The sequence below is a fragment of the Dama dama genome, chromosome 9 (genome assembly GCF_033118175.1).
Source record: "Dama dama isolate Ldn47 chromosome 9, ASM3311817v1, whole genome shotgun sequence".
Classification (NCBI taxonomy): domain Eukaryota; kingdom Metazoa; phylum Chordata; class Mammalia; order Artiodactyla; family Cervidae; genus Dama; species Dama dama.
In genome coordinates this window covers 94,324,989-94,352,274 of record NC_083689.1, presented here as the reverse complement: position 1 = coordinate 94,352,274, position 27,286 = coordinate 94,324,989, and the positions used below count along the sequence as shown (strand labels likewise).

Here is a 27,286-nt window from a genome sequence, read left to right as displayed (position 1 = left end):
TTCAAACACACAAAAATGTTGAAAAATGGTACAATAAGCATCTTTATATCTTCCACCTTGATTGGACAACTGCTGACAGCATTTAGAAGAATGAATAGCATTAGAAGAATGAATCAATCTTCAGCAATTCCTGTTTTCAGTCTAACTACTCACTTGCACTCTTCGCTGGACCTGCATTTTCTAAGCCTGAAGCCCCTGATGTTCTGCGAGGCCAGTAACCCGCTTTCCTAGTTTAAACAGACGGCACCACCATTCAGCCAGTTATATTAGAAGTTTTGTAGTCCTTTCACTCTTCGTGTTTAATGTGTGGCCAGGTCTTGTTATTTTACCTCTTTGCGTCTTGTCTTCATCCATCACTACTGCCGTTGGTTGAGCTTAGGTCTGTATCATCTCTTAAACTAGGTCTCTGCAGTTCAGCTGAAATGCATCTCCCTGTCAGTATTCACATGGCAAAGCGCTAACCCCTTGGGTGATTGTATTTAGAAATGGGGTTGTTAGAAAGTAACTTAGGTTAAATGTGGTCATAGAGATGGGGTCCTAGTCGGATAGGATTGGTTGCTTTAGATCTCTCTTTCTGTCTCTCCATTCCTGCCCCTTCTCCGTTTCTCCCCCTCTCCTCCACGTATGCACCGAGGAAAGGCCATGTGAGGATAGAGCAAGAAAGCAACTGTCTACCAGCCAGAAGGAGCCCTCTTGCCAGGAGCCTAATCAGCCAAGCACCTATATCTGGTACTTCTCAGCCTTCAGAACCGTGAGAAATGGATTTTGGTCGTTTGAGCCAGCTAATCTATGGTGCTTTGTTATGGTGGCCCGATCAAACTGTTACCTGCAGTGTGGTCGCTCCGTGTCGGCTCTGCCCTCCTGAACAGGTTCAGGTCTTTGAACCTGTTCTCAACACTGCTACCAGAGATATTAATATCTTTTGAAGCTGCCACTGTGATCATGTTTGCCTGTTTTTGGAACCTTGTTGTGTTTCCCTGCAAGATGAATTTTAAGCTGCGTGCCTTGTTGCACCAGACCTTTCATGAGTTGGCCCTTTCATATTTTTTCTGGCTCCATCACTTTCCTTCCCTCTTGCCCCAGTTCCCACTCACCCTATGCTCGAGCTATATAAACCTGCTCATGGCTTCCTAATACGCCGTGCTGTTGTATATCTCTGGGCCTCGACTCAGGCAGGGAGCATGTGGTGCCAGGCTGCAGCTTCCCCACCCTCCCTCCCATCTGCTTGCAGAATATTTATTCATCTCTCAAGCTTAGATCAACCTCGAAGAAAACTTTCTCTGATCCGCAGAGGATAGAATGGACCTCTCTCTCTTTTGTTTGTTTCATATTTGCTTTTGAGATAATTCTATTATGACATATATAATATATTATTTCTCTTAGTGTTCAGTGTATGTTTCTCCTCTTACTAGATGTGATGGGAGCTTACCTGAGGCTAAATAGATAGTGCACTAGTCAGGGTGCTCCAGAGAAACAAAACTAACAGGTTTTACGTTGTTGTTATTGTTTAGTCCACTGAGTTGTCTCCAACTCTTTTTTGTGATCCTAGCCAGGGCTGTAGCCTGCCAGGCTCCTCTGTCCATGGGATTTTCCAGGCAAGAATACTGGAGTGGGTTGCCATTTTCTTCTCTGGGGGATCTTCCTGACCCAGGGATTGAACCCATGTCTCCTGCATTGGCAGGCGGATTCTTTACTGTTTGAGCCACTAGGGAAGCATTTGCTCTGGAAAGGTCAGCTTTTATTCTTTTAAGCCCTTCAACTGATTGAATGAGGCCTACCCTGATGCTGAAGCTCCAATACTTTGGCCACCTGATGCAAAGAACTGACTCATTGGAAAAGACCCTGATGCCAGGAATGACTGAAGGCAGGAGAAGGGAACGACAGGGGCTGAGACGGTGGATGGCATCACCAACGTGATGGACATAAGTTTGAGCACGCTCCAGGAGTTGGTGATGGACAGGGAACCCTGGCATGCTGCAGTCCATGGGGTCACAAAGAGTCAGACACGACTGAGTGACTGAACTGACTAACTGGCCCTTATGAAGGAGGTCAATCTACTTTACTTAAGGTACTTTGATTTACATGTAAATTTCATTCAAAAATACCCTCACAGAAACAGCCAGAATAATGTTGGACCATGTATCTGAGCATCATGGCCCAGCTAGATTGATCCATAAAATTGAACATCACAAAGTGTGATCACACCTAACTGTGATTTATTCTGAATAGGCCGTAAGACCTCACATAGCCTTTAGGCTCAGGGTGGAGTCATTTTCTGTAGAAATTCAAGCCTATGATGTGATGCCTACTGTCTTTTTTTCACCAGAACCCCTCAATTTCTTTCTATCTTGTTTAATTCTTTCCATTCACAGAAATAGGTGGGATATATATTTGTACTGTGGCATAATAAGCACGCAGCAGCTGTTTTTTTCTTTTTATTTTCCATTATAGCCAGGAACCTTTCTAAACTTTCAGTCATAGGTTTACAGTTTCACAGTGACCAGCCTGCTACGGGTTATGTACTACATGATTTGATGGCTCAGCAGGGAAGAGAAATTTCTCCCCAAAGATATCTTTTGTAGTAGATGTAACCTGAACCATAAGAATCAAAAGATATTGGTCTATTACTAGAGTAAGATTCATTCATCAGCAATTGGTCCTTTTCATTATCACAGTGAAGGACCAAAATGTCTGCAATTTGATGATACTCAGGTTAGACCACGCCAGGTTCCAAAACAGAGACAGTCTTGGCAAACACAGAGCTTAACCTCTTGGGACATTTATTGCTGTAAGACACAATAGAAGAATTGTATTGTCACACCAGCATCCTGCCCAACCCCATCTTCCTCAGATCCCTTGCAAATACAGAGAATTCTCTTTTGTGGGGATCCTCCTTTGGCTGCCTTGGTCTTGCCTCTCCTTGTGCGGACTGGCTCCCTTTTGGTTGAGCGTGAACATACACTTGTGTAGGTCTAAAAGCTAGCCCTTCTTGACTATATTTCTACCCATTTTTGGTAACAAATGTTCAGTTGCCTATTGCAACTTTCTGTAAACCACTACACTAAGCTTGATAAGCAACATGATACATGCATTTGAGGTGATATTTCTTCACCCATGGCTGGGCCCTACGTACCATAAAACATAGTTTTTCACCTGAATGCCTTTTCCAGATTGGTACTATGTTTTTTGCTCCAGTGCTTTTTTTGTGTCTTGAGTGTTTACATCTACCTCCATGTTTGCAAAGCTCAGCCCTAAGTGCCTATACCGGTCATATCCGTTAGGTCCCTGGGGCTGTGGCAGTGGTCCAGTATAGTTCACTTGTCAGCTGCGTGCGGGGCCTTCACTGTAGGAAATCAGCCTCATGGCTTTTGCAGTCTGTTTTCTCATGGGTGGGTAGTACAGTCCTTGTCATTCTGTGCCTCTGAGGGTACAAGAGGAATAAGCCGATGATCAGTCACTGTCGCATGGCTGCAGCTCCACTGTGTCCCTGTAGCTATTAAGCTAAAGTGGCAGCATCAAGTGAGCGTAGTAAAGTATCCACTTGTTGGTTAGAGTCACCTTATGATTATTTTGATAGGAATCAGCGTGTCTTACTTTAATGAGTCCCTTAAATTCCCATGGGTTATGCCCCTTACTCATGGGTGGCACTCACGGGCGTTTGCCATAGGCTCCAGTCTGCATTTCTGAAGTACCTTCCTGGCTCACTTTTCCATAGCCCATCTGCCTGTCCATATGACCAAGCCGTTCACCAGCACCCATGAGTCACACAAAGCGTAGGACCCACGCTGCTGTCTAATTCTTGTGTCACTGAAAGGCTGCGCTTTTGCCCACTGAGCTGATTTATTCTAATCTTCAGCCAGAGTTTCTTCCATCAGTTGATCACAGTGTGGAAGCTTTCCACACAGGGGTGCTTCCATCACCTTGGAAGTGACATATGTAACCAGGCAGCTTTTTGTTTGTCAACTAGGGACCGCTCAGAAGGCGCTCCTCAGGCGACACTAGGATTCAGTAGTTCTCCAGGTGGCTGCAGAGTTGGTCCTAATGGGAAAGAGGCAGTCTGCTCCTATGAGCAGGTACATTTCTTGTTTTCCTCTGGTAGCTGTTCCTGTATCAACCGTTTCCATTTCTATTGTGAAATTTTCCTTTGTGCTCTCTTCCTTACTAGCCTCTCTCTGTGACATTACACAGAGCATTATGGGTAGCGCAGATCTCAAGATCATTTCCTTCAGTTACGGACACAGTTTCAGGTGATGCCTGGACACCAGCCAGCATCTTTCAAGCAGAAGGTGCTGGGTTGTTGCATCTGGACGTCTTTTGTCTAAAACTCAGCAATCACTGCTGGACAGCCCTCATAAGACTTTTGCCATAAGTTCCAGTCTGGAGGAGTGAGTTCAAGTTATAAAAACTTCCAGAATTATGTATACGGGTGGGTCATAAGAATTCCAAATGTATTGGTTGGGCTACTGTGGCCTTTTGTAATTCAGACACAGCCTGCTGTTGTGCAGGCCTTCATTTAAATATGGCCTTCTTTCAGAAGCTTTATGGATAGAAGCTAGCAGTATCCTCACTTGTAAAATATGTCCTCTCTATAATCACACCAACCTAACTAAGCATTGAGCTTCTCTTTTGGTTTCTGAGGTAGGCAATGGCAGCAATTCCTTCCTGGTTGCCTGTGGAATATCACCAGTGGCTCCTGTCTAAGTTACTCATCAAAACTTTAACATGTGAGCAGGCCCTCGGATCTTTGTTAAAATTGCCAAGCAAATTGTTAATGAGGGTAAATTGGTGACTTCAGATAATCTTGTGGCTAAACAAGAAACATGGGATCCTTCCCACATGAAAGCAAATGCTGATTGACTCTTTTCTGATAGATATCAACAAAAAAGCATTTGCAAGATAAAAAAATAACTTTCTTTAAATAATGTTGAAATACCGCTGCATTGTTTTTGACTTGTAGAATGGGAGGATAATATATAATTTTTCCTGATGAACTTCATTAGCTGGGTAAAAAAACAAATAGGATAAGTACACTAACACTGATGTAAAAAGCTAGAAAATTTAATAACTAAGGTCAGATGGGGATTAGTTCTGTGTTTAATAACCTGTGAGAGTAGACAATGGTGTGAGTTGGTTAAAAATAAGGTGATGGTTTGTCCAGAGACTGGAATAAACAGGTGCATAAACACACGTGGATTCTTTAAATGAAGATATGATCTCAATCAGTAAAACATTTTTTTTTTCACTCAACGTTTGCACACTTAGAATAATTTTCAACTAAAGTAGGCAGTTAGTTCTTAGGTAAGTTTTCTGAAAAAAACTCAGCCTAAGCTATGATGGTGTTCTCTGTTAGGCTTTGTAGCCCTGCATGACAGGTAACTTGCTGCTTCTCAGCAAGCATTTGTTAAGAATGCTGTTATTTCCTCCTGTCAGGAATCCATATGTGTGCTGCATAGAGCAACAGACTGGAGACACAAGGCCTCAACCTGCTGAAGTGGGTGTCCACTCCTCCACGCTCAGAGATTTGAGATAGGGTGTTAAAGTTAAGTGTCTTATTAGAGTACAAGCAGGCTCCACTTGCATATGTTTTGTGGTGAATTTTAAAGTAAAAGTACTCTTTGTGTATTCCCCAAATGCATTATTTTTTTTTGCTTTTAAAAATTAGGCTGTGATTTTGCCCTTATTATTAAATATTATCTTCGGACCAGTTTTTATATACCAATGTCATCCATACATAGGACCTTACGCTCTTATTCGTAGGCAGTTACCTATGTTAAGTGTGGCTGGAAATCACTGTCTATCTTTTGTCCACTCTGACCCTTTATACCTTGTAAGTTATTTCATCTGACTGTGATGGCAAAGGCTGTCTATGGTAGCCACTGGAGGTGGGAATAAGGGGTACATATCTTGCAAAAACCTGTGATTGTTAATATGTTTCGATCCTGTTTTATTGCTGCAGCCACTGAAACAATCATCACTGGCACCATAGGTTTTAAGATGATATGTAATGTGTATGTAAATAATATGTGGGAGATAACATGACTTCTTTCTTTTCAAAATATTGTCTCAGCTGTGCCCTCATGTAATGGTATTTTCTGCTTGTCTTCTTACCTCTGAACATTTGTTCTCCATCTCCTTTGTGACTTCTTGTACTTTTACCCATCCCTTAATGTGAGGTTTGTCAGAACTCAGTTCTAGGTCTCCTGTTTTTCTCTATTCATTTCCCCTAGGTAACTGATGGCACTCCCATAGCTTCTGATACTATCTCTGTGCTATTCGATCTAAATCCTAATCTGTGTCCTTATCTCCCTGTGCTCTGAACTGGACATCTTCACTTGGGTATTGCATTAGGCATCTCACACTGTTTATGCCAAACTGAACTGACAGACCATCTTTACATTCTCTTGGAAATGTTTTCCTATACATCTGTAATCTGTGCAGTCACTCAGACTAGCTATGTAGGAGCTGAACTTGAGTTTTTCCTCTCCCTCAGTTTGTACAGCTCACCACTCTTTCTGATGTCCTACACACTGGTCCCTTAATCCCCTTCATCCATGGTGAGTCCATGTTAATCTCAAGCTTCTTTTGTTTGTTTATTTATTTATTCTTTTATTCCTTGAATAGACCCTAATTTTTTAAAAAAAGCATTTTTTTGACTGCCTACTCTGAGCCATGCAGTGTTCTGGGTACTGAGGAGATCACACAATTAACCAAAACAGACAAACATTGAATGGAGATCACATTTTTTGTGGGGAAGGGGAAGGCAGATAGTAAATAAAATAAATAGCATTTAACTGTAGATACTGTTTTGGAAAACAAATAAAAGCTGTGGGTCAGGATGAGTGAAAGTGCAAGCACTGTTTCCAGGAGCATTTCAGCGCTAAAGAAATCAAGGAGATGAGGAATCAACAGCGTTGATCAAGAGCAGGCCTTTGAGGCAAGAGGAAAACTGTGAGCCTGCAACGTTCTTGAGCCATGTGAAGAATGCATATCTAGGAGAAGGAATGACGACAGATTCTACAGATTCAAACAGCAACCAGATGAAGGTGTTCTGGTTGGAATTCTCCTGACTCATCTGTCTCCCTGGCGAAGTGTGATCCTTGAATCCCATTCTGAAGCCAAAATACTATTCCAAAGTTACAAATTTTATTATCTTTTATTTCTCAGCGACTTTAGGATAAAGATCAAACTACTTCATATGGCCTACAAGCCTCAAGCTGATCCATGTAGCTTCATTTCCCTTTGTTATCCTCTACAGTTCAAGCCATTATGAACTTCTTAGGTTATTTGAAGTTATTTTTCTCACAGCTTTAAAACGAAAGTGTTAGTCACTCAGTTGTGTTGGACTCTGCGCAGACTCCATAGACTGTAGCCCGCCAGGTTCCTCTGTCCTTGGGATTCTCCAGGCAAGAATACTGGACTGGGTTGCCATTCCCTTCTCCAGAGGATCTTCCCAACCCAGGGGTCGAACCCAGGTCTCCTGCACTGCAGGCTGATTATTTTTAATGTTTGAGCCACCAGGGAAGCCCCTCAGCTTTAATATGACCTCTATTCTTTACATGGAATATTTCTTCCCTTCTCATCTAACTACTATTCATTCTTAGGGTAATAACTTAAGTGTTACTTCTTTAGTGAGACTTTCTCTAACCTAGACTTCGGCTAGATTCTCAGAGATTCTGATATTTACTGTCATAACTCATATTCAGTTCAGTTCAGTTGCTCAGTCACGTCTGACTCTTTGTGACCCCATGGACTGCAGCACACCTGGCCTCCCTGTCCATCACCAACTCCCGGAGCTTGCTCAGACTCATGTCCATCAAGTCGGTGATGCCATCCAATCATCTCATCCTCTGTTGTCCCCTTCTCCTCCTGCCTTCAATGTTTCCCAGCATCAGGGTCTTTTCAGATGAGTCAGTTCTTTGCATCTAGTGGCCAAAGTATTGGAGTTTCAGCTTCAACATCAGTCCTTCCAGTGAATATCCAAGACTGATACCCTTTAGGATGGACTGGTTGGATCTCCTTGCAGTCCAAGGGACTCTCAAGCCAACACCACAGATCAAAAGCATCAATTCTTCGGTGCTCAGCTTTCTTTATAGTCCAACTCTCACATCCATACATGACTACTGGAGAAACCATAGCTTTGACTAGACAGAACTCATATTACACTTTGTTTTTCCTGGAGTTTCATGTCTCTCTCACTTAGGTACTTTTCTTTCTCTCTAAACTGTTAGCTAAGTGAAGTCAGAGGCTCTGTTCATTTGGTTTCTGCATTATTCCTGGTGACTAGCACAGAGCCTGCCTTGGGCCAGCACTCAATATTTTTTGACTATAGAATAAAATTATAATATGGTATTTCTGTTCAGAATTGTTATGGGACTTATGTATTGTTCCTATTGTGACTTCAGAAATGTATATATTTATGTAAAATGGAAAGACTTGGCATTAAAGTAGTAATAAATTCACTTTTAAAAAGTATGTATGTAGTAGAAAAATCTAACAAGGAAAAATATTAAAAAAAAATCCAAAGAATGTGAGATTGAGAAGTAAAGTATAATGTATCCCTATGTTTATATAGACTGGAAAAGAGAAGACTGCAAAGAACTTATAGATCCCTTCAAGGTACTGCTATAAATGAAGGAAGGTAATTATTTTTTTCCCTGAAGATTGTAGGAAAGCAGCAGTTGCCTGAAGTTAAGGAAAGAAAAGTTTAAGTCGAATATTCAGGAAAAAATTATCTGCTTGTGTACCGAGATAACTGATGGACAGTGGGACAGCCTTTGTTGTTGCTTAGTTGCTGAGTCGTTGTGACTTTTGGTACCCCATGGACTGTAGCCCACCAGACTCCTCTGTCCATGCGATTTCCCAGGCAAGAATACTGGAGTGGGTTGCCATTTCCTCCTGCAGGGGATCTTCCCAGCCCAGGGATCAACCGTGTCTCCTGCATTCATAGTTGATTTCCGTACCACTGAGCCACCAGGGAAGTCCTGAACAACCTTTAGAAGCACCCAAAGCGGTGAGTTTTGAAGGTATTATAGTCAGGATATAATTAGTTGTAGCCATAGGGATGTACGGCTTTCTCGTGATATCCTGAAGAACCGATCATACTTATTAATATTTTGTGTTATATTCCCAGCTTATCCTATGCTGTATGACTTTTAAAGTTCCCTGTACAGATCTGAGATATGACTAAATAGAACAAAAGAAAGGTAAATGACTTACTTAAGAACATTTAGTGCATTATTAATAAATCCCATATTCATAGTTCACAAGCATACCACCTTCCAGTATTATACATTGGAAACTTTGATTCAACAGTATATGGGGGATTTTTTTTTTACTATCTTTGGCCAAGTATTATGGTAACATAAAGCACAATTTTTATTACAGTGTAGATAGGTTTTTTTTTTAAGTGTTTAGACCATACCCTTCTTTATAATGCTCTATATTAGTATTTTGAACATGATAAATTCTTTTCTAGGATGTAAGTTGAGCATGTAGGAAGATTTTCACTTTTTTCCTATCTGATGAAGTGAATTAATTTTATTCACTTATATTTAAGTGAGTTTAAAGTGAATTAAATTTATAAAATTAATATTAATTTTTTCAGTGAACTAATAATATGGTTTATTAAAGGGTAATTTAGGGATTGTAGTGTCTAATCCAATTTAAGGTACTGAATTTGAAAGGGTTCTCCAGCCGATTCATCATTTTAAAGCTATATAGAAAATACAGACTGCATTTTCTTGCCTGGAAAGAACTGACTTACTGGTGCCAGTCCCTGCCCTCTACACTCGGCTGGTCGGTTGTTGGCCACATTGTAAATGTTGCTGAGACTTGTCTGTGCCTCTGCATTCACGTGGTCTGCTCCTGTTCCCTTCACACAAGCCGCTTGCTTTATCTTCTCCGGAACCCCCTCAGAGCCTGTGTTTTTAAGTTTCACGTGATTACTGTTAGAGGGAAAAGCGGTAGGATTCCTTGGCACAATCTTCATTTTGGGTTCTACACTCATCTAAGTAATTGCCATTTTATTTGAGACTTGCTTCCTTTGATCAATGTGTTATTTCATAAAATATTTAATAAAAGCCTGTAGTTCTTAGGTATTAAATGATCTGATAGAGCTTAGTTATATAGTAGAAGCACTATTAACAAACTTCTAAGTGGTTTGTTACTGATTTATTTGAACGTCTGATTCACACTGAACATTATGGCTAGCATAGGGCATTCTCTAGTGGTCAATGTCTGTTTCCCTCTAGCTAAGTTTATTCCCAAACTTGTTTATTCCAGTTATGATTTTTATTATAATTATGTAAGCCAGTGAAAACTGAAAAGGAAGAAAAATATTTCTTATTTTTATGAAGCAGAAGTTGAGTATTTAGAAATATTGGATAAAGACAGGTAGTAAAAGAAATTCCTGTCAACCTAGATGTGAATGCAATATGGTAAGAGATTGTGTGTGTGTGTGTGTGTGTGTGTGTAGGGAGTTACCTAAATAAATTTTTCCTCATTGCTTTGTGAATATTTCTTAAATGTTTTAAATGTGCTCAACGGCTTTAAAGAAAGTAAAGGAGAATTCATAGATGATGCATTATGAGTATGACGTCTATGAGAAAGGCAGACATTCCAGAATTTGAGGAAGTATGATGATACTCAAAGTCCTTGGTTTTGTGGCAGAAGATTGGTAAATAAATGAATGCTTATATTCCTAAAAGGGTATAGGACGTCCATGCCCAGCCAAAATATGGAATAACAGTTAATGAATTTTTCCTCTGTCTTAAAAGTCAGAGAAAATACATAAAATTATAATCTTGCACAACAACTTACTGCCTGTGAAGAGGCTCCAGGCCAGCACAGGGCAGAGAAACGCAAACTTAGCCTGATGGTGTCACTGAGTTGATATATCACAGTTTAGGGACGCCTAACGGGCTAGGATTAGCTCACATTTGTAGGACAGTATGTTGGAAGGAGACAGCTGCACAGAAGCAAAAAGAAAAATGCTCTGGAGACCTGTAGTGGGTTTATCTTGAGATTTTGGCTGAGTACTGATCAGTGCACACATGTGAGTAATCTACTACATCTACATCTACTAAAACGCATGCTTTACGCAATTGAAAAGCAGGGTAGAATCAGCCAGAGGAGAGGAACATGGAAAGCGATCTCTGAAGCTTTCTTTGGGCCTGGCCTACTTTATGTTTCACCAGGGTAAAATGGTCTCCTTAATATGGGACACTGGCTATTTTTCAAAAGAGTACTGCCTTAGTACTGAATGGAGTCAAATTAACTCTAGAGTAAAGGCCATTTATTCAGGAACCATTGCAAAAAAGCTTAAAAACATCCTCACAAGTGCCAAACTGTATCAGAGTAATGTAACTGCATCCCACAACCCCAGAATAAAGCCTCAAAACATTTTAAGGCATATAGTGAAGTTTAGCAACCAACATAAAATTCAGTGTCTGGCATCCAGTGAAAATTGCAAGACATACACAGAAGTAGGAAAGTATGACCTGTAACCAGGAGAAAAATTAATAGTAACAAATCCAAAATGATACATAGGTTATAATTAGATGATAACTTTAACTGTTTTAAATATACTTCATAGTTTAAGAAGATAGAGAAATGAATGAAGTGACGATCCAAACTGAACTTTTAGATCTGGAAATATGCCAGATGGGCTTAACAGAGTTGACTCTATAGAAATAAAGATAAGTGCACTTAAAGCATAAGAATAGAAACTACTAAAAAAAAAAAAAAAAAAAACCAGAAAAAAAGAAAAGAGTGAAAAAACAAATGAACAAAGCTATGAGAGCAATGGGACAATATTAAGAGACCTCAGATATTTGTTACTGGAGTCCCAGAATGAGAGAAGTTTGGTGGCAGAAAAAGATATTTGAAGAAATAATGGTTGAAAATTTTCCAAATATATGGAAAATACAAAACCTACAGATGTTAAGGGACAAAGTGAACCCAAACAGAGGAAACATGAAGAAAATCACACAGAGACACAGCATAATAGAATTGCTAAGACCTAGTGATAAAGATAAATTCTTTAAAAGACACCTTACATTTAGAGAATTAAATGCAACAACGACAGCAGATTTCTCATCAGAAATAATGAAAGTTGGAAGAAAGTGGAGTGAGAACTTTAAAAACATCAAGCATATAAAAGCTGAAGTAATTCATTAACATCAGATGATTAGTACCATGAAATGTTAATGGAGGTCCTTTTGGCAGAAGGGAAAAATGATACCAACTAGAAATTTGGACCTACACGAAAGAGATGATCATGGAAAAACTATTAAATATGTGGGTAAATATATGTTTTTTATATTTAAAAATATCTTTCAAAGATAATTGATACAATTAAAGTGGGCCAAAGGTCTGAATAAACATTTCTGAATAAAAAATATACAAATGGAAAATAGGCACATGAAAAGATGCTCAACATCATTAGTCATTAGGGATCTATGAGATCTCACTCCACTCCAACTAACGTGTTTGTAATAAATAGTAAGATAAGTGTTGGTGAGGTTGTTGGAGAAATCAAATCCCTCATACATTGTTGGTGGGATTGTAAAATGGTGAGCCAGTTTGAAAAGTAATCTGGCAGTTCTTTAATATGTTAAACCATGTGACCATAAAGTTACTATATGACCTCAAAATTCTAAATTTGTGACTAAGATAAGTGAAAGCATCTATTTCACAAGAGCTTATCTGCACATGTTCATAACAGCCTTGTGTTCACTAGCTAGAAAGAGGAGAAGTAATCCAGATGTCCATGAATGGATAAGCGCAAGATGACATGTCCACATGATGAGATATGGCTTGGCAGTTCAAAGTAGTGACACAGTCATACTGCTACAATAAGGATGAACCTTTAGGGCGTCGTACAAGTCAAAGAAGCCAGTCACAGGGAGACGCCAATGATTCCAATACCTGAAATTTCCAGAATAGGTAAATGTGTGTGTGTGTGCACACGTGCACTCAGTTTTGTCCAACCCTTTGCAACCCCATGAACTGTAGCCCACCAGCCTTCCCTGTCCATGGGATTTTCTAGGCTAGATTCCTGGATGGGCAGGCAGATTCTTTACCACTGCGCCACCTGGGAAGCCCATAGGTAAATATATAGAAATATAAAGTAGATTAGCCACTGCCAGCTATTAGGTGCAGGGAAGATTGAGGAGTGACTGCTAATGGGTAGATGTTTCTTTTGGAGGATAATAGAAGTGTTCTAAATTTAGATAGTGGCAATTCAATTCTGTGAATATACTAAGAACCACTGAATCTACAGTTCAAAATGATGAGTTTTATGGTGTGGAATTGTATCTCAATAAAGTTGATGATGAAAGATAATGCATTTTTTTAAGCAGAAATAATTATAATGCATTGTGGGATTTAAAGTATATATATGTACAAATAAACTGTATGACAGTAGCACAAAGGCTGGGAAGGGAAATATGGAAGTATTTTAATTTTTTTCTACTATATTTGAAGTGGTATAATCTGATACCTTAAAAATGTATTAGTAATTTCTGGACTGACCTTGTAAAAAAAGAGCATAAAGAGGTTTAGTCAATGATGTAATAAAGGAGATAAAATGATATAATTAAGAAAAACATCAGTTTAAAAGTAGCCTGGAAAAAATCAAAGAGGGGATGAGGAAAACATGAGAGAAATAGCAAGAAGTCAGATTTAAATTCAACAGTGTTAACAATTATTTTAAATATGAATGATCTAAAAAGCCCAATGAAAGATCAGAGATTGTCGTATTGGACAAAAAAGCAAGGCTTAGTCATATAGGTCTGTAATAAGTCATAAGCCATCTGTAATAACCCACTTTGAATAAATATACAAGCTATAGAAATAAAAGCATGGAAAAATGATACATCATGTTAGCATTAATCATATAGAAGCTGGAAGTATAATGATATCAGAGAAATTAGATTCCAGAGCAAGGAATATTACTAGGGCTGAAGAGGGTCACATAACCATGATAAATGGATTAATCATTAAGAAGATAAAATAATTCTAAAAGCTTATGCTCCTAATAACAGGCCTTCAAAATACCCAGAGCAAAAACTGACAGACCTGAAAATAGATAAATCCAGTTACAGTTGAAGATTTTAGCACCTTTCTCAATAATTCATCAAACAAATATATGAAAAATCAGTGAAGATATAAAAAGTTTGAACATATGACAAACCTAGAGAGCTTATTAAGAACAGAGACATCACTTCGCCAACAAAGGTCTGCTTTCTCCAGTAGTCATGTATGGATGTGAGAGTTGGACTATAAAGAAGGCTGAGCACCAAAGAATTGACGCTTTTGAACTGTGGTGTTGGAGAAGACTCTTGAGAGTCCCTTGGACTGCAAGGAGATGCAGCCAGTCCATCCTAAAGGAGATCAGTCCTGGGTGTTCACTGGAAGGACTGGTGCTGAAGCTGAAGCTCCAATACTTGCGCCACCTGTTGTGAAGAGCTGAGTCATTGGAAAAGAGACTCTGATGCTGGGAAAGATTGAGGGCAGGAGGAGAGGAGGGCAGCAGAGCCTGAGATGGTTGGGTGGCATCACCGACTCAGTGGACATGGGTTTGAGCAAGCTCCTGGAGATAGTGAGGGACAAGGAGGCCTGGCGTGCTGCAGTCCATGGGGTCACAAAGAGTCGGACACGACTGAGCAAAAACAAAATGACCTAATGTTGTTATTGTTCAGTCGTAACATTATCATTGGTATTCTTGGAATACTCCATCCAACAACATACGAATACATAGTATTTTCATGTGTACTCAGAACATTTTCCAAAATAAGCCATATTCTTGACCATAAGATCAATTTCAACAAACTCAAAAATCTTCAGTTCTCAAGAAATATGTTCTCTGACAATACACAGTACATTCTCTTATAGGGAGCTATCTGGAAAATCCCAATTCTATTGTTTAATACTTAGCAATACAATTCTGAATAATTCAGCAGTTGAAGAAATTCCAAGGAGAAATTTTATAGTTTTATTTACTGAAAATGGAAATATAGCCTGTCAAAATTAATGGGGTGCAGCTAAAGCAATACTTATAGGAGCACTTATAGCATTAACTGCTTATGTTAAAAAGTAGAAAAGTTTTAAGATTGATGACCTAAATTCCACCTTGAGAAACTACATAAAGAAAAGCCAATAAAGTCTGAAGTGAGTTGAGGAAAGAAATAATAAATATAAAAGCAGAAATAAAATAAGTAGAAACAGAAAAGCAATAAAGGGGAAAAAATCAATAAAACCTAAACCTGGTTGGTTGCCGTTATCAGAAAATCTGATGAACTCCTAGCCAGAAGACATAAATTGACAATTTTAGGTGTAAGGGAGAGATCACTACATATCTTACAGACTAAAAGGATAGTAAGGGAATATCTTCAATAACTGTGCCAATAAATTCAACAACTTAGATGAAATGGACAAGGTCTTTGGAAAACACACTCTAAAATCTAACTAAAGAATAATGAGATACCTGAATAGATTATTTTAACTTTCCCTGCTTAACTATTCTAATTTATTTATTTCCATTAAAGAAGTAGTTAAACATCCTTTCTCAGAGAAAACTACAGACCCAGATGGCATTAGTGGTGAATTCTATCAAACATTTGTAAAGGTCACATGGGGGAAATTACAGTAAGTTAATGTAGATTTTAACCCTTTTAAATAGACGGCTATGGTTTTAATGTGAGAAAATACAGTATTTGAAAATTTTATGTAACTATAAAAGCAAAATATATGCTGTGAAAGATTGGCTTGATTACCTTAAAGTCTGCTGTTTCAAATTTGAGTGCTATATTTTAGCTAGATCAAGAGAGATAACTTGTGGAATGATTTTGTACGGATCAGTTTTAACCTTCATCATGGTTATTGTATACATAATGCTGTGTTGTTGGTCTCTAAGTCATGTCCAACTCTTTTGTGAACCCATGGACCGTGTAGCCCACCAGGCTCCTCTGACCGTGGAATGTCCCAGCAGGAATACTGGAGTGGGTTGCCATTTCCTTCTCCAGTGATTAGCTCATTTAAAATTTTTCATTAGAGGATCAGATCAGAGTGAAATATTTCTTTCTTGGTGAGTTCTTGGTATTTACTATCCAGACTGCTGTCCTGATACTGAGGAATTTTGAGTAATAAGGTCACATAAAGAAATAATGGCAATGTTGGTGTATTACTGATATATTGGTTAATTTATTAAAACCTAATGAGAGCTATTTTTTTAAATGAATGCTTTTCTTGGGCTGTATTTGTAAATATTACATTGTTTTATATATAAATGCTTGAATCTTATAGTATCCTTTATTAATATTCTAAATAATTTGAGGGTCAATAAACTTTTTGGAGGTGAGCAGATGCATTTCCATTATTCTCTGAAAGAGTCCTATAACTTTGGATTAGGGATTTATAGAGACAAATCTAATTTTGAGATGCATAATACTTAATACATGATCCTGACATTTCTTTCCAGAAATCAAATTAGTTTATTCTCAACATGCAAGTTTCACAACCCTGTTAAACTGAGTTTATTCTCTGAACTTGTACAGAAACCTACATATTGCTAAAATGTTATCAAAAGACCTTTTACAAAGTGCCAAGAAATGAATTATATATTTAGGTTTATTCTTAATACTAGCAGCAGGAAGAGCACATTGTGAGCTAAATTGGTTAATTGAAGTTGGAATCACTACCACCTTTATACATAGATCATATACCAAAAGATAATTAAGAACTGCATTAAGATAATCTTGAGGACCAAGATGCTCCAAATATTTTTATGTGAAGAAAAGCACACATATATATTATATAGAATGTATAATTATGTGAGATGACTTAACAGTACTTGAAAATAAAATTTTTAATTATTATTAGTCACAACTTAAAGGCACTATAACATGAGTAGCATGGTTTTTTCCCCACTGACAGATAACTTCAAAATCTTCTCTTTTGAGCAACTTAGAGTGTAATGCACCACAAACTTTTCATAGGCAGCAGTTTGACAGTGGAAAAGCCTTCTAAGCCTTGCTGCTCAGAGGGTATCTGCTCAGAACAGTAGAGGCAACATCCAGTGGTTTTTTAGAAATGTCCATTCAGACGTCATCCTGGATGTACTGAATCAGAATCTATATTTTAATACTATACTGAGGTGATTAATAAGTACATTAAAATTTGAGAAACATCAAACAACTTTTGTTGGTAAGGTGTGAGCTTTTGTGGGTCTGTATTGCTTGGCTTTCTTTCTCAAACCATTAAAAAAGTGTTTTACTCTCTTTATTCCCAGTTATTTCTCATACACTTCTCCTGCCACTTCTTCAACTCACATCTTAAGACTTCTAAAACTAGGTTGCTTTATAGTTATTTAGAACCTCACTAGTGATTAAAAGGTGGCAGAGAAATGTGTCTTCCTTTGTACATTCTGGCCACAGCTTGTAGTGAACATAAGCACTCAATCTTTGGGATGTTATAAATGTAGGTAATACTTACTGGCTTTATGTATTTCATTTAAAGTATGAAACTTCTATATTTTGTAGTAATTTGATGAGTTACTTAGTACTTAAATTTCTCTTGTTCTGTCTTCTGTCTGTTGTAAGCCATGTTACTTAATAAAGAATCAATGTTGTTGGGGAAGGCTGGGAACTTTGCTGTGCATTCTTGCTGAATTTGCCAGATTGGAAGACATCTATCTACTGATTTGAGCCAGTTTCCTAGGAAAGCAGGCCTGCCTTGTTTGCAACAATGTATGCTGCATGCTCCTCCAATAATGGGCCCTGGGGGTTCCAGACCCTGCATGTCTGCAGCAGATACCTCCCCCAACCCGGGCTGGCAACAGTACAGGATCAAATGTGAAATCAACTCCCAGACAGGAGGCCCACCAAGAGCTCAAGTCTTACTTTTTCACTGTTTTCCTAAAGACCAAAGTAGCCCTTCCTTTTTTTCTCCAGTATCAAAATTGTTCTGTGTGTAAAATATGGGATAATTACCTCTTTATATGAAAATTTGGAATAAATTACCTGAGAATTAAAAAAAAAAATGTAACAGGCTCTTGACCAAAGGTTCCTCTTTAATAATAGAACCCCGGATTGCAGGTGTCTTCTAGGCTCATTGCATTATCCCCATAGGACTTGGGTGTAAGGAGAACTGACAGGAATATGCCCATGTTGCTTGCTGTGCCCAGTGTAATATAGGCCTTTGTTTCAGATCCATGGGTCTCTTGTCTTCTGCTAGCATCATTGAAACAGTAGTATGCTAATTTCTTAGCTTGCCAGTAGAATCTCAGACCCTTCACAGTTCTTGAGATTTGGTACCTAAGATACTGTTTCTTGCTCTGTTTTATGGCACAGATATTGTATTTTTTGTTGCAGTTATTGCTGTGTGGGTTTTTTTTGTTATTGTTGTTATTCTTTTAATCTTTTCTAACTAACATATAGTTGCCGCATCATTTAGAAATAGGAGGTAAACTAATTTTTTATTGATAAATTGTATGGCTCTTTGCTATCTGTTGCAACGAAAGATAGTGTCACCAATTAAAATCTCTATTCCGCCCCCCCCCCCCCCCCCCCCGCCGTCTTTTTTTCCTTGACTTATTTTTCTGGAAGGAAAAGTGTTTTTGAGAATCATTTTTGCCTGTTTCTTATGGGTATGAATTTGCCATTTGTTAGAGATGGCACCACTGGCTAGAAAATAGAACGATAACTGTTTCTACAATTGGATCAAATTTGTGACATTTGTTTCTTTAAAAGTAAATTAACACTATACTTATACTCTGAACCCAAAGATCCTTGATTTTACTTGTAATTTTGAAAAGCTAAATCTCATTTTCTGTTGAGGGAAAAACAATAATGAAGTACTTTGTTATTGTTGTTACTCTGGGAATTTAAAAACAAGTTTTTAGTACATAAGCAATTTTATTTCAATATTTTGCTATTTGACTTTAGTTTATGCTTCTACTTACCTTTTAAAATGCATGCTCCTCTTTTAACATATATTAATTTAAAGTAAAATAAAGAATATGTTTCACAACTTAGAAATTTCTACCTCAAGGAAACCATGAAATACTCAATAAAAAAGTTGAAAATGTAACTGCATTTCACTGTTTAAATTAGCTTTTTTATTTGTGATGGTTGTAGATTCATATGCAGTTGTAAGAAATAATACAGGGAGATTTTATGTCATTCACCTTTACCCCTTTTCCCCCAGTGCAGACAGCTTGTGCACAGATAGTACAGTATTGCAACCAGAATATTGATGTAGAGAAGGCCAAGGTACCGACAGCTCCGTTACCACAAGGATCTCTTATGTTGCCCCTTTGTAGCTATACCCGCTTCCCACCTACCTCACTCCCTTCCTTAACCCCTGTTTCATCATTTCTCTAATTCTATGATTCCATTATTTTGCTGTTATACAAATGGGATTATAGAGTTATTATGTAACCTTTTGGGACCATCTGTTTTCACTCAGCATAATTCTTTGGAGATTCATTCAGGTTGTTGCATGTATTGATACCAGTGTTTATTTGTTCTTTTCTGTTGCTCAGCGTTATTCCATGCAGTAGACGTTTCACAGTTTGTTCAGCCATCCACCTGTTGATGAGCATCTCGGTTGTTTCCGTTTGGTGACTATTATGCATAAAGGTCTTAAAAATCTTTGTATATAGGTTTTGTGTCAGCATAACTGCTTGCTTCTCTCAGATAAATGCTCACGAGTGGAATGGCTAGCTCATATGGTTAGTTGGCATGTTTAGTTTTTTAAAGAAACTACCAATTTATTTTTCAGGGTGGCAGTATCATTTTACAGTCCCACCAGCAACATGTGAGTGACCTAGTTTCTCTGCATCCTCATCAGCATTTGATGTTGTCCCTATTTTTTTATTTTAATATTCTCATAGCTCTGTAATGGTATTTCATTGTGGTTTTAATTTGCATTTCCCTAATGGCTAATGATGTTTAAAATCTTTACATGTGCTTATTTGGCATTTCTTTTTTTTTTTTTTTGCTTATTTGGCATTTCTGTATCCTTTCCAGTGAAATGTTTCAATGTCATTTGGTCATTTGCTACTCGGGTTGTTTGGGTTTTATTACTCTTAGATTTTGAGACTTGTTTATATATCCTCGATATTAGTTCTTTTCCAGATACGGGTGCAAACATAGTCAGTGCTCGTTATTTATGGGATTGGTACTTAGGAATTTGTCTACTCACTAAAATTGTAGCCCTCAAGTCAATACTTGCAGTGCTCCTTCAGTCTTTTGCAGATATGCACAGTGTGGCAAAAATTTTGAGTCACCCAACACACATTTTCAGCAGAGATTGAGTAAAGTGATGCTCTGCCTTCTTGTTTTTAACACTCCTGTTGTAAACAAGTGTCTGCTTTACAGATTAGCGCCATGGTTATTACATTTTTGTGCTGTGATATGCCTTAGAGGTAATATGTGTGTTAAATAAGCTTTGTTCAGATTGAGTTATAATGTTATTGGCCATGAATTCAGTGTTAATGAACCAATATATATTAAATAAGGTGACTTTAAACAGAAACACACATAAAACAACTTTATGTGTTGATCAGTTGATGAAACTGTGACCAGAGGCTTTCAGGAACTTGTATATTGACATTTGCTAATTCATTGTTCAAGGAAAATCCGTAGAACATAACTACAATGAATAAAGGGTATCATTTATATATTCTCACATCAGTAGCTTGGCTTTTCATTCCTCTTAAGTTTTTCCCAGAGTAAAAGTTTTAGTTCTAATAAAGTCCAATTTCTCAGTTTTTTTCTTTTATAGATCATGCATTTGGGGTCAAGTCCAAGGACTTTGCCTAGTCCTAGATCATGAATATTTTCTTTTGATTTTTTCTATAAGTTTTGTAAAGTTTCATGTTTCACAGTTTTAATTCATGATCCCTTTTCAGTTAAGTTTTGTATAAGGTGTGAGAATTAGGTTTGTTTTTGTTTTTTTGTCTAAGGATATTCATTTGCTTCACCACCATTTGTTGAAAAGACTATCTTTTCTCCATTTAATGGTTTTTACACCTTTCTCAAAATTCACTTGGTTGTATGTGTGCGTACTTCTGAATACTCTGTTCCATTTTTCTGTGTATCTATTATTCTGCCAACACCACATTGTTTAGATTGTTATGGCAATATAAGTCTTAAAATTAAGTAGACTTACCTCCCACATTATTTATTTTTCAAAATTGTTTTCTTTTTTCTAGATTATTTACCTTTTCATATATATATTAAAAACAATGTTGTCTATATCTATAAAAGGGCTTTTCTGGCAGTTCAGATGTTAAAGAGCCTGCCTGCAACGTGTGCGACCTGGGTTCTACCCCTGTGTTGGGGAGATCCCCTAGAGAAGGAAATGGCAATCCACTCCGGTATTCTTGCCTTGAGAATTACACGGACTGAAAGCCTGGTGGGTTGCAGTCCCTGGAGTCGCAGAATTGGACATGACTCAGTGACTAACACTTCCCTCTTAATATCTATAAAAGAAGCTTTCTTAGATTTTGATAGGAATGGGATTAACCTGCTTATCAATTTGTGGAGAACTGACATCTTTGTTGAGTCTTACGTGAACATACTATGACTTGCATTTCTTTATAGCTTTGATTTTTTATCAGTATTTTGTAATTATCAGCATACAAGTCATATACACATTTTGTGAATTTTACAGCTGAGTATTTCATTTGTTTGAGTGGTTGTAAATGGTATTATAGTATAAATTTCAATATTAATGTTTTCATTGCTGTATATAGAATTACAACTGATTTTTGTAAGTTTATCTTGAATCCTGCATTATGTGCTGTTCTCTCTTATTTGTTGTAGGATTTTATTTTTTCTTGCTAGTTCTTTGCGATTTTCTCTGTAGATAACTATGTCATTTAATAGGAACAGTTTTATTTCTGCCTTTCTGATTTGTATGTCTTTTATTTCCTTTTCTTGTCTCATTGCACTGGCCAAAATCACTAGCACTGTGTTGAATAAGAGTGTTAAAAATGTAAATCTTTGACTTGTTCCCAATCTTAGGGAGAAGACATTCAGTCTTTTACCGTTAAGTATAATGTTAGCTATAAGTTTTTATGTATACTTTTTATCAAATTGACTGGCCAAAATCACTAGCACTGTGTTGAATAAGAGTGTTTAAAATGTAAATCTTCGACTTGTTCCCAATCTTAGGGAGAAGACATTCAGTCTTTTTACCATTAAGTATAATGTTAGCTATAAGTTTTTATGTATACTTTTTATCAAATTGACTAGTATAATTGAGTATGTGATTGCATTTCAGTTTCAAAAAGGAAGTATTTATTTTGCTTCTGAACTGATTATTTCTTGGCTTATCTGTCATGGTGCCAGCAGTTGGCATTTATGTATAATTAACTGCCCTTACAACATTGTTTAAATTGTCCAATTTGGAATAAGGATTCCTTTAAACTTACTGTTGATACTAAGGACACTATGGAAAATGTTGCTTTATGTGTGTGGGTTTGCCTTCCTCCCATTATTGGTGCCTGATGCTGTAGATATCTTCTTTGGCCTTCTTACTATAGTTGGGGATGCCTTATCTTCTCATCTAACCACTTTATGAATGTGTATTTAAGATTAATGATATGCTGGGCCAGATCCTGCTGTGTACTTCTTTGAAAGTATATTAGCTTTCTGATTGCCTATAAATCAAAATTTCACAAGTTATTTCTTTTAGTCACTAGATGGAATTTTATGATTTTAAAGAGTTGACATAGATTTTTTTTAAAAAAGGAACATTTTCTGGGCAGCTCAAGGGCTTCTTTCTGTGAAATGGTTTGAATATTTTAGATATAATAAACTCTGTTATTTAATAAAGTTACAGTAAAATGTCTTGATCAATAGATCAATGCATTGCTCATTAGAGTACTAAACAACCAGTGCCCTCTGAATGGATTCACTCAATTCAGACATTTGATCTGCCCTTTCTAACCCTTGATAGCACTCCAAGGTTTTGCTGCTATGTGTGAGAACCCAAGATAAGCCTCAAACTTGGATTCTTTCTGAAGGTATAATGAGCTACCACCCCAGCCATTTGGCACATCACCCATGTTATTTTAGAAAAAAAAAAAAAAGCCTTTCAGTGGAATGGGATTATTTTACTTTAGCAGTTTTCTATGTTATAAAGTTTAATTGCAAGTTTAAATGAACAGAAGTAAATTTGTGCCCATATGGCATTAAAGTATGTTAACTTTAGGGGAGAGAAATAATATGAATAATGCTTAGAGATGTTTTTCTGTGCCAGAAACAAAAGCATAACATTCTTAAAATTGTATTTTCACTGAAATGTACCTGTCTAAGAAAAGAATAATATGTTTTATGCTTTTTTTTTCCTTTTCTTGGATCATCGACAGTTCTAAAAGTAGAATAAGATTTGTAGCCTAGTAATGGTTCATAAGCATCACAGTAATTGGGCAAATAATCTATAGTAAATTTCCTACATGTCTATTGATGTCATTAAACACAAGCATATTGTATTTCAGAATCATTTAGTCATCTTCACTGTTACTGACAGTTGGTGCATTAGTTCATGTTAAATGGAATATCTCTTTAAACTATTCTTGGCATTTCCTAGATTAGATGAATTATGAATTTGATTATTAAAATTAACCTTTTATGTTCATCTGGTATGTTGTTCTGAGCCAATGTCCTTTTGTACTAAATCTTTATCTTTCTATTCTCTGGAAAAATAAATCTTTATTCAGGTAGATATTTAATGCAAAGTATATTTTGCATGAAATGTAGTTTGCAATATATGTAAGTTGTTTTTGCATACAAATATTTTGCAAATATATCTTGCATGAGCCAGAAGAAGGATAGATATATTCTAAGTTTGCACATCTTTTTATTTCTTTCTCCCTTTCCTCAAAATTAATTAGGATTTTGGAAATAATAGATATGAAAATTGGCTAAATTCTGCTAGGACCAGTAAAGATAAACTATATTTGACTTCTGAAATACATGCTAATTGATGCCCTCCCCACCCTCTACCATCTCCCCATCTCAATACTCTCTAGGTTTTAAGAACATTTTGTTAAATTAGTTTAAGGGAAAAGATTCTAAAAAATCATGCTTGGCTATTATGTCATAGGCAGATGGGCCTTCTCATTACACTCTTTATTCTTCTTCATGAATTTGTCAGTTTTTTTTTTTTTCTTTTCTGATTTTTAAAGAAGAGACTGAACAAATTGTTCCTTGAACCTCTTTTTCCTTCGGGGATGCACTCATGCTTCCATGTATATCCATATTCATGCATGTGTGTGTACAGACACATATACTACTGGGAATCTCTTTTAGGGAATTTGTGAATTATTTGATCAGAACAGAGGGATCCTGATTACATTGTGATACAGCATTTAGCAAGAATTCTGAAACTTCATTTATTCAGAATAAGTATTTGAAATCACTGTGATACTATTCAGAGTTGTATGGAATACCTTAACAAAACATGAAAGTTGATTTTTAAGTGCAGAAAGTTGTGTTTGGATATTTTTACAGATGAAGGAGTCTGAGGGAGAGGGTATGGTATGTGGTTATCAGATCTTGGTTAGAAAGTCATTTATTTCAAGGACATTTGAACTCCTTCTTCAAGAGTAACTTTTTCTAGGAGTTAGAGCAGATGTAACTTGAAGGAGGGAAGACCAGTTTGTGGAAATGTTTACAGCATTAGGTTTCCCAAATCTAAGATTAAATGTGGGTTTTGATTGCTAAGAAGTATGTAGACTATATGAAAAGATTGTGTATACTTTTTAGCTCTGCTTAGGTTCCTGAAATATCTTGTTGAATACAGAATAACTACTTGAAGCTATACTAGGACTCTTAGAAAACAGATTCAGTGTTCATCTGTACTCATTTCCCATCTAGCTCCCAGAACAATTGCCTGTGTTATGCTGATGCTAAAATCCATGAGGGGCACAACCAGTATACCAAATGAAGTATTTGTTTGCTAAAATCTAGTTTGACTAGGCTAGACATCTTTTGGAGCCTGAAAACAGATTGCTCAAACAACTTATGTTTAGTGATGGCTGACTTGGTGGAAATAGTAACAAAAAGTATAATGTTACTATTAACAACTAGGAAGTATAAACAACTGGCAGATCCACCTGGCATGTAGAAACTAGAGGTGAGAGATTTAGCTGGGAAGTAAGAAGTCTGTGAAGCAATAAAGAGCTATCCAAGCAGTGGCAGACAGGACTTTATTTTCTTATGCTCCAGAATTACCGCGGATAGTGACTGCAGCCATGAAATTAGAAGACTTAATTTTAAGTCTTTAAAATTCCAAGGAAAGCTATGACAAGCCTAGACAGTGTATTAAAAAGCAGAGACATCACTTTGCCAACATAGGTGCATATAGTCAAAGCTCTTATTTTTCCAGTAGTCAGGTACAGATGTGAGAGTTGAACCATCAAGAAGACTGAGTGCTGAAGAATTGATACTTTCAAACTGTGGTGTTGGAGAAGACTCTGAGAGTCCCTTGGACTTCAAGGAGATCCAACCAGTCCATCCTAAAAGAAATCAGCCCTGAATATTCATTGTAAGGACTGATGCTTAAGCTGAAGCTCTAATACTTGGGCAACCTGATGTGAAGAGCCAACTCATTGGAAAAGACCCTGATGCTGGGAAAGATTGAGGGCAGGAGGAGAAGGGGGCGGCAGAGGGTGAAATGGATAGATAACATCTCAGTGGACATGAATTTTGTCATGTCCAACTGACAACATGTCATGTCCATGAATTGAGCCAACTCCCAGAGACAGTGAAGGACAGAGGAGCCTGGCCTGCTGCAGACCATGGGGATGCAAAGAGTCAGACATAACTTAGCAATTGAACAGCAGCAACAATTTATTTGTTTACTTTTTACTCTTAGAAGACAGAACAGATACCTGTCTTTTTCTCTTCTGTATCCCCAGTGCCTCATCAATGATTGTTACATAGAAACTTCTTAGTAAACATTTGCTCACTGAGCAAACTGCCTGACAGAGAGCAAGGATTAGACTTCCCATTGTTTAATGCTATATTCATTGCTGTAAGTAGAGTAGAAGATTGCAGATAGAGAGTAAAGAATTATTTTTGTTTGCTTTCAAAGTGTTGCTATCTCAGAGATCATAATTATTTCTTAGAAAACAACAAATTTATGTTTTTGTAATTGAGGGGCATTTTCAAGGCATCAGTTGCTTGAATTAAAAAGACTCATGAAATGGGAAAATGTGATACCAAGAAGGCAGTTTCTTTTTCGTCATGATGTATGTAACCTTGGAAGTCAGTGGTTATAGAACAGTTTGAGTACATACCAGAATGCAGGATGATCTTAGTTTGAGATAAATTAGGGACCACTGCAAGAATCCTGACTGGGACTTGTGAAGCAGTGAGAGTTTATTTGGGACTCTTTAATGCAGTGAGAAGTCCTACAAATCTTAGAACCAGTAGAACACTCTAGTGGGTTTTCTCATATGACTGAGGTCTGTAAACAATGCATTACCCACAAGTTTGAAAAGGTTGCTGTCCATTGTTGTACTGATTTCATAAAGATATTTGTTCATGTTTGCTTTATCATTTAGAAGGCACTGTACCTCTTCAGAGAAAGTTATTAATTTCCTTTCCTCAGGAGAGAAAACTGTTTAATATCTGGACAATATATTTATGTGTGCATGTTTGTGTTTACACACATAGGTAGATAAATGTAGATATAGGAACATAAATAGTGTATAAAATAGTAATATGAAATTTGAAAAGACCCTGATGCTGGGAAAGATTGAGGGCAGGAGGAGAAGGGGACGACAGAGGATGAGGTGGTTGGATGGCATCACCAACTCGATGGACATGGGTTTGGGTGGACTCCAGGAGTTGGAGATGGACAGGGAGGCCTGGCGTGCTGTGGTTCATGGGGTCACAAAGAGTCGGACACGACTGAGCGACTGAACTGAGCTGACTTTGCTTAGCATGATGTCGTCCAAGTTCATCAGTGTTGTCCTATATGGCAGGACTTCCTTCTTTCTGAAGGCTGAATAACATTTCAGTGTAGGCATATATCCACACTTTCTCTACTCATTCCTCCATCTTTGGACATTCGGGTTATTTCCATTTCTTGGCTGCTGTGTATAATGTTGTCATGAATATGAAAGGGCAGATAGTGCTTTGAGAGTCTGATTTTCATTCCTTTGGATATATACTCAGAAGTGGGATTACCAGGTCAGATGGTAATTCCATTTTTAACACTCTTAGGCACCTCTCTATTATTTTTTATAGTGGCTGCACCATTTTGT

General features: G+C 37.4%; 1 protein-coding gene across 7 annotated transcripts in view; it reads left to right on the top strand.

Moving 5' to 3' along the window:
• The window catches only part of ARB2A (ARB2 cotranscriptional regulator A), a 391,787-nt gene that overhangs the window by 59,690 nt on the left and 304,811 nt on the right, over window positions 1-27,286 (top strand). For 5 of the 7 annotated variants that reach the window (XM_061152012.1, XM_061152007.1, XM_061152011.1 and 2 more), the window contains one exon: window positions 19,783-19,818. The exons of the other annotated variants lie outside the window; for them this stretch is intronic. In XM_061152012.1, coding sequence (XP_061007995.1) covers window positions 19,783-19,818 — 36 coding nt within the window. The remainder of the gene's footprint in view (window positions 1-19,782; window positions 19,819-27,286) is intronic. 7 annotated transcript variants of the gene reach the window in all.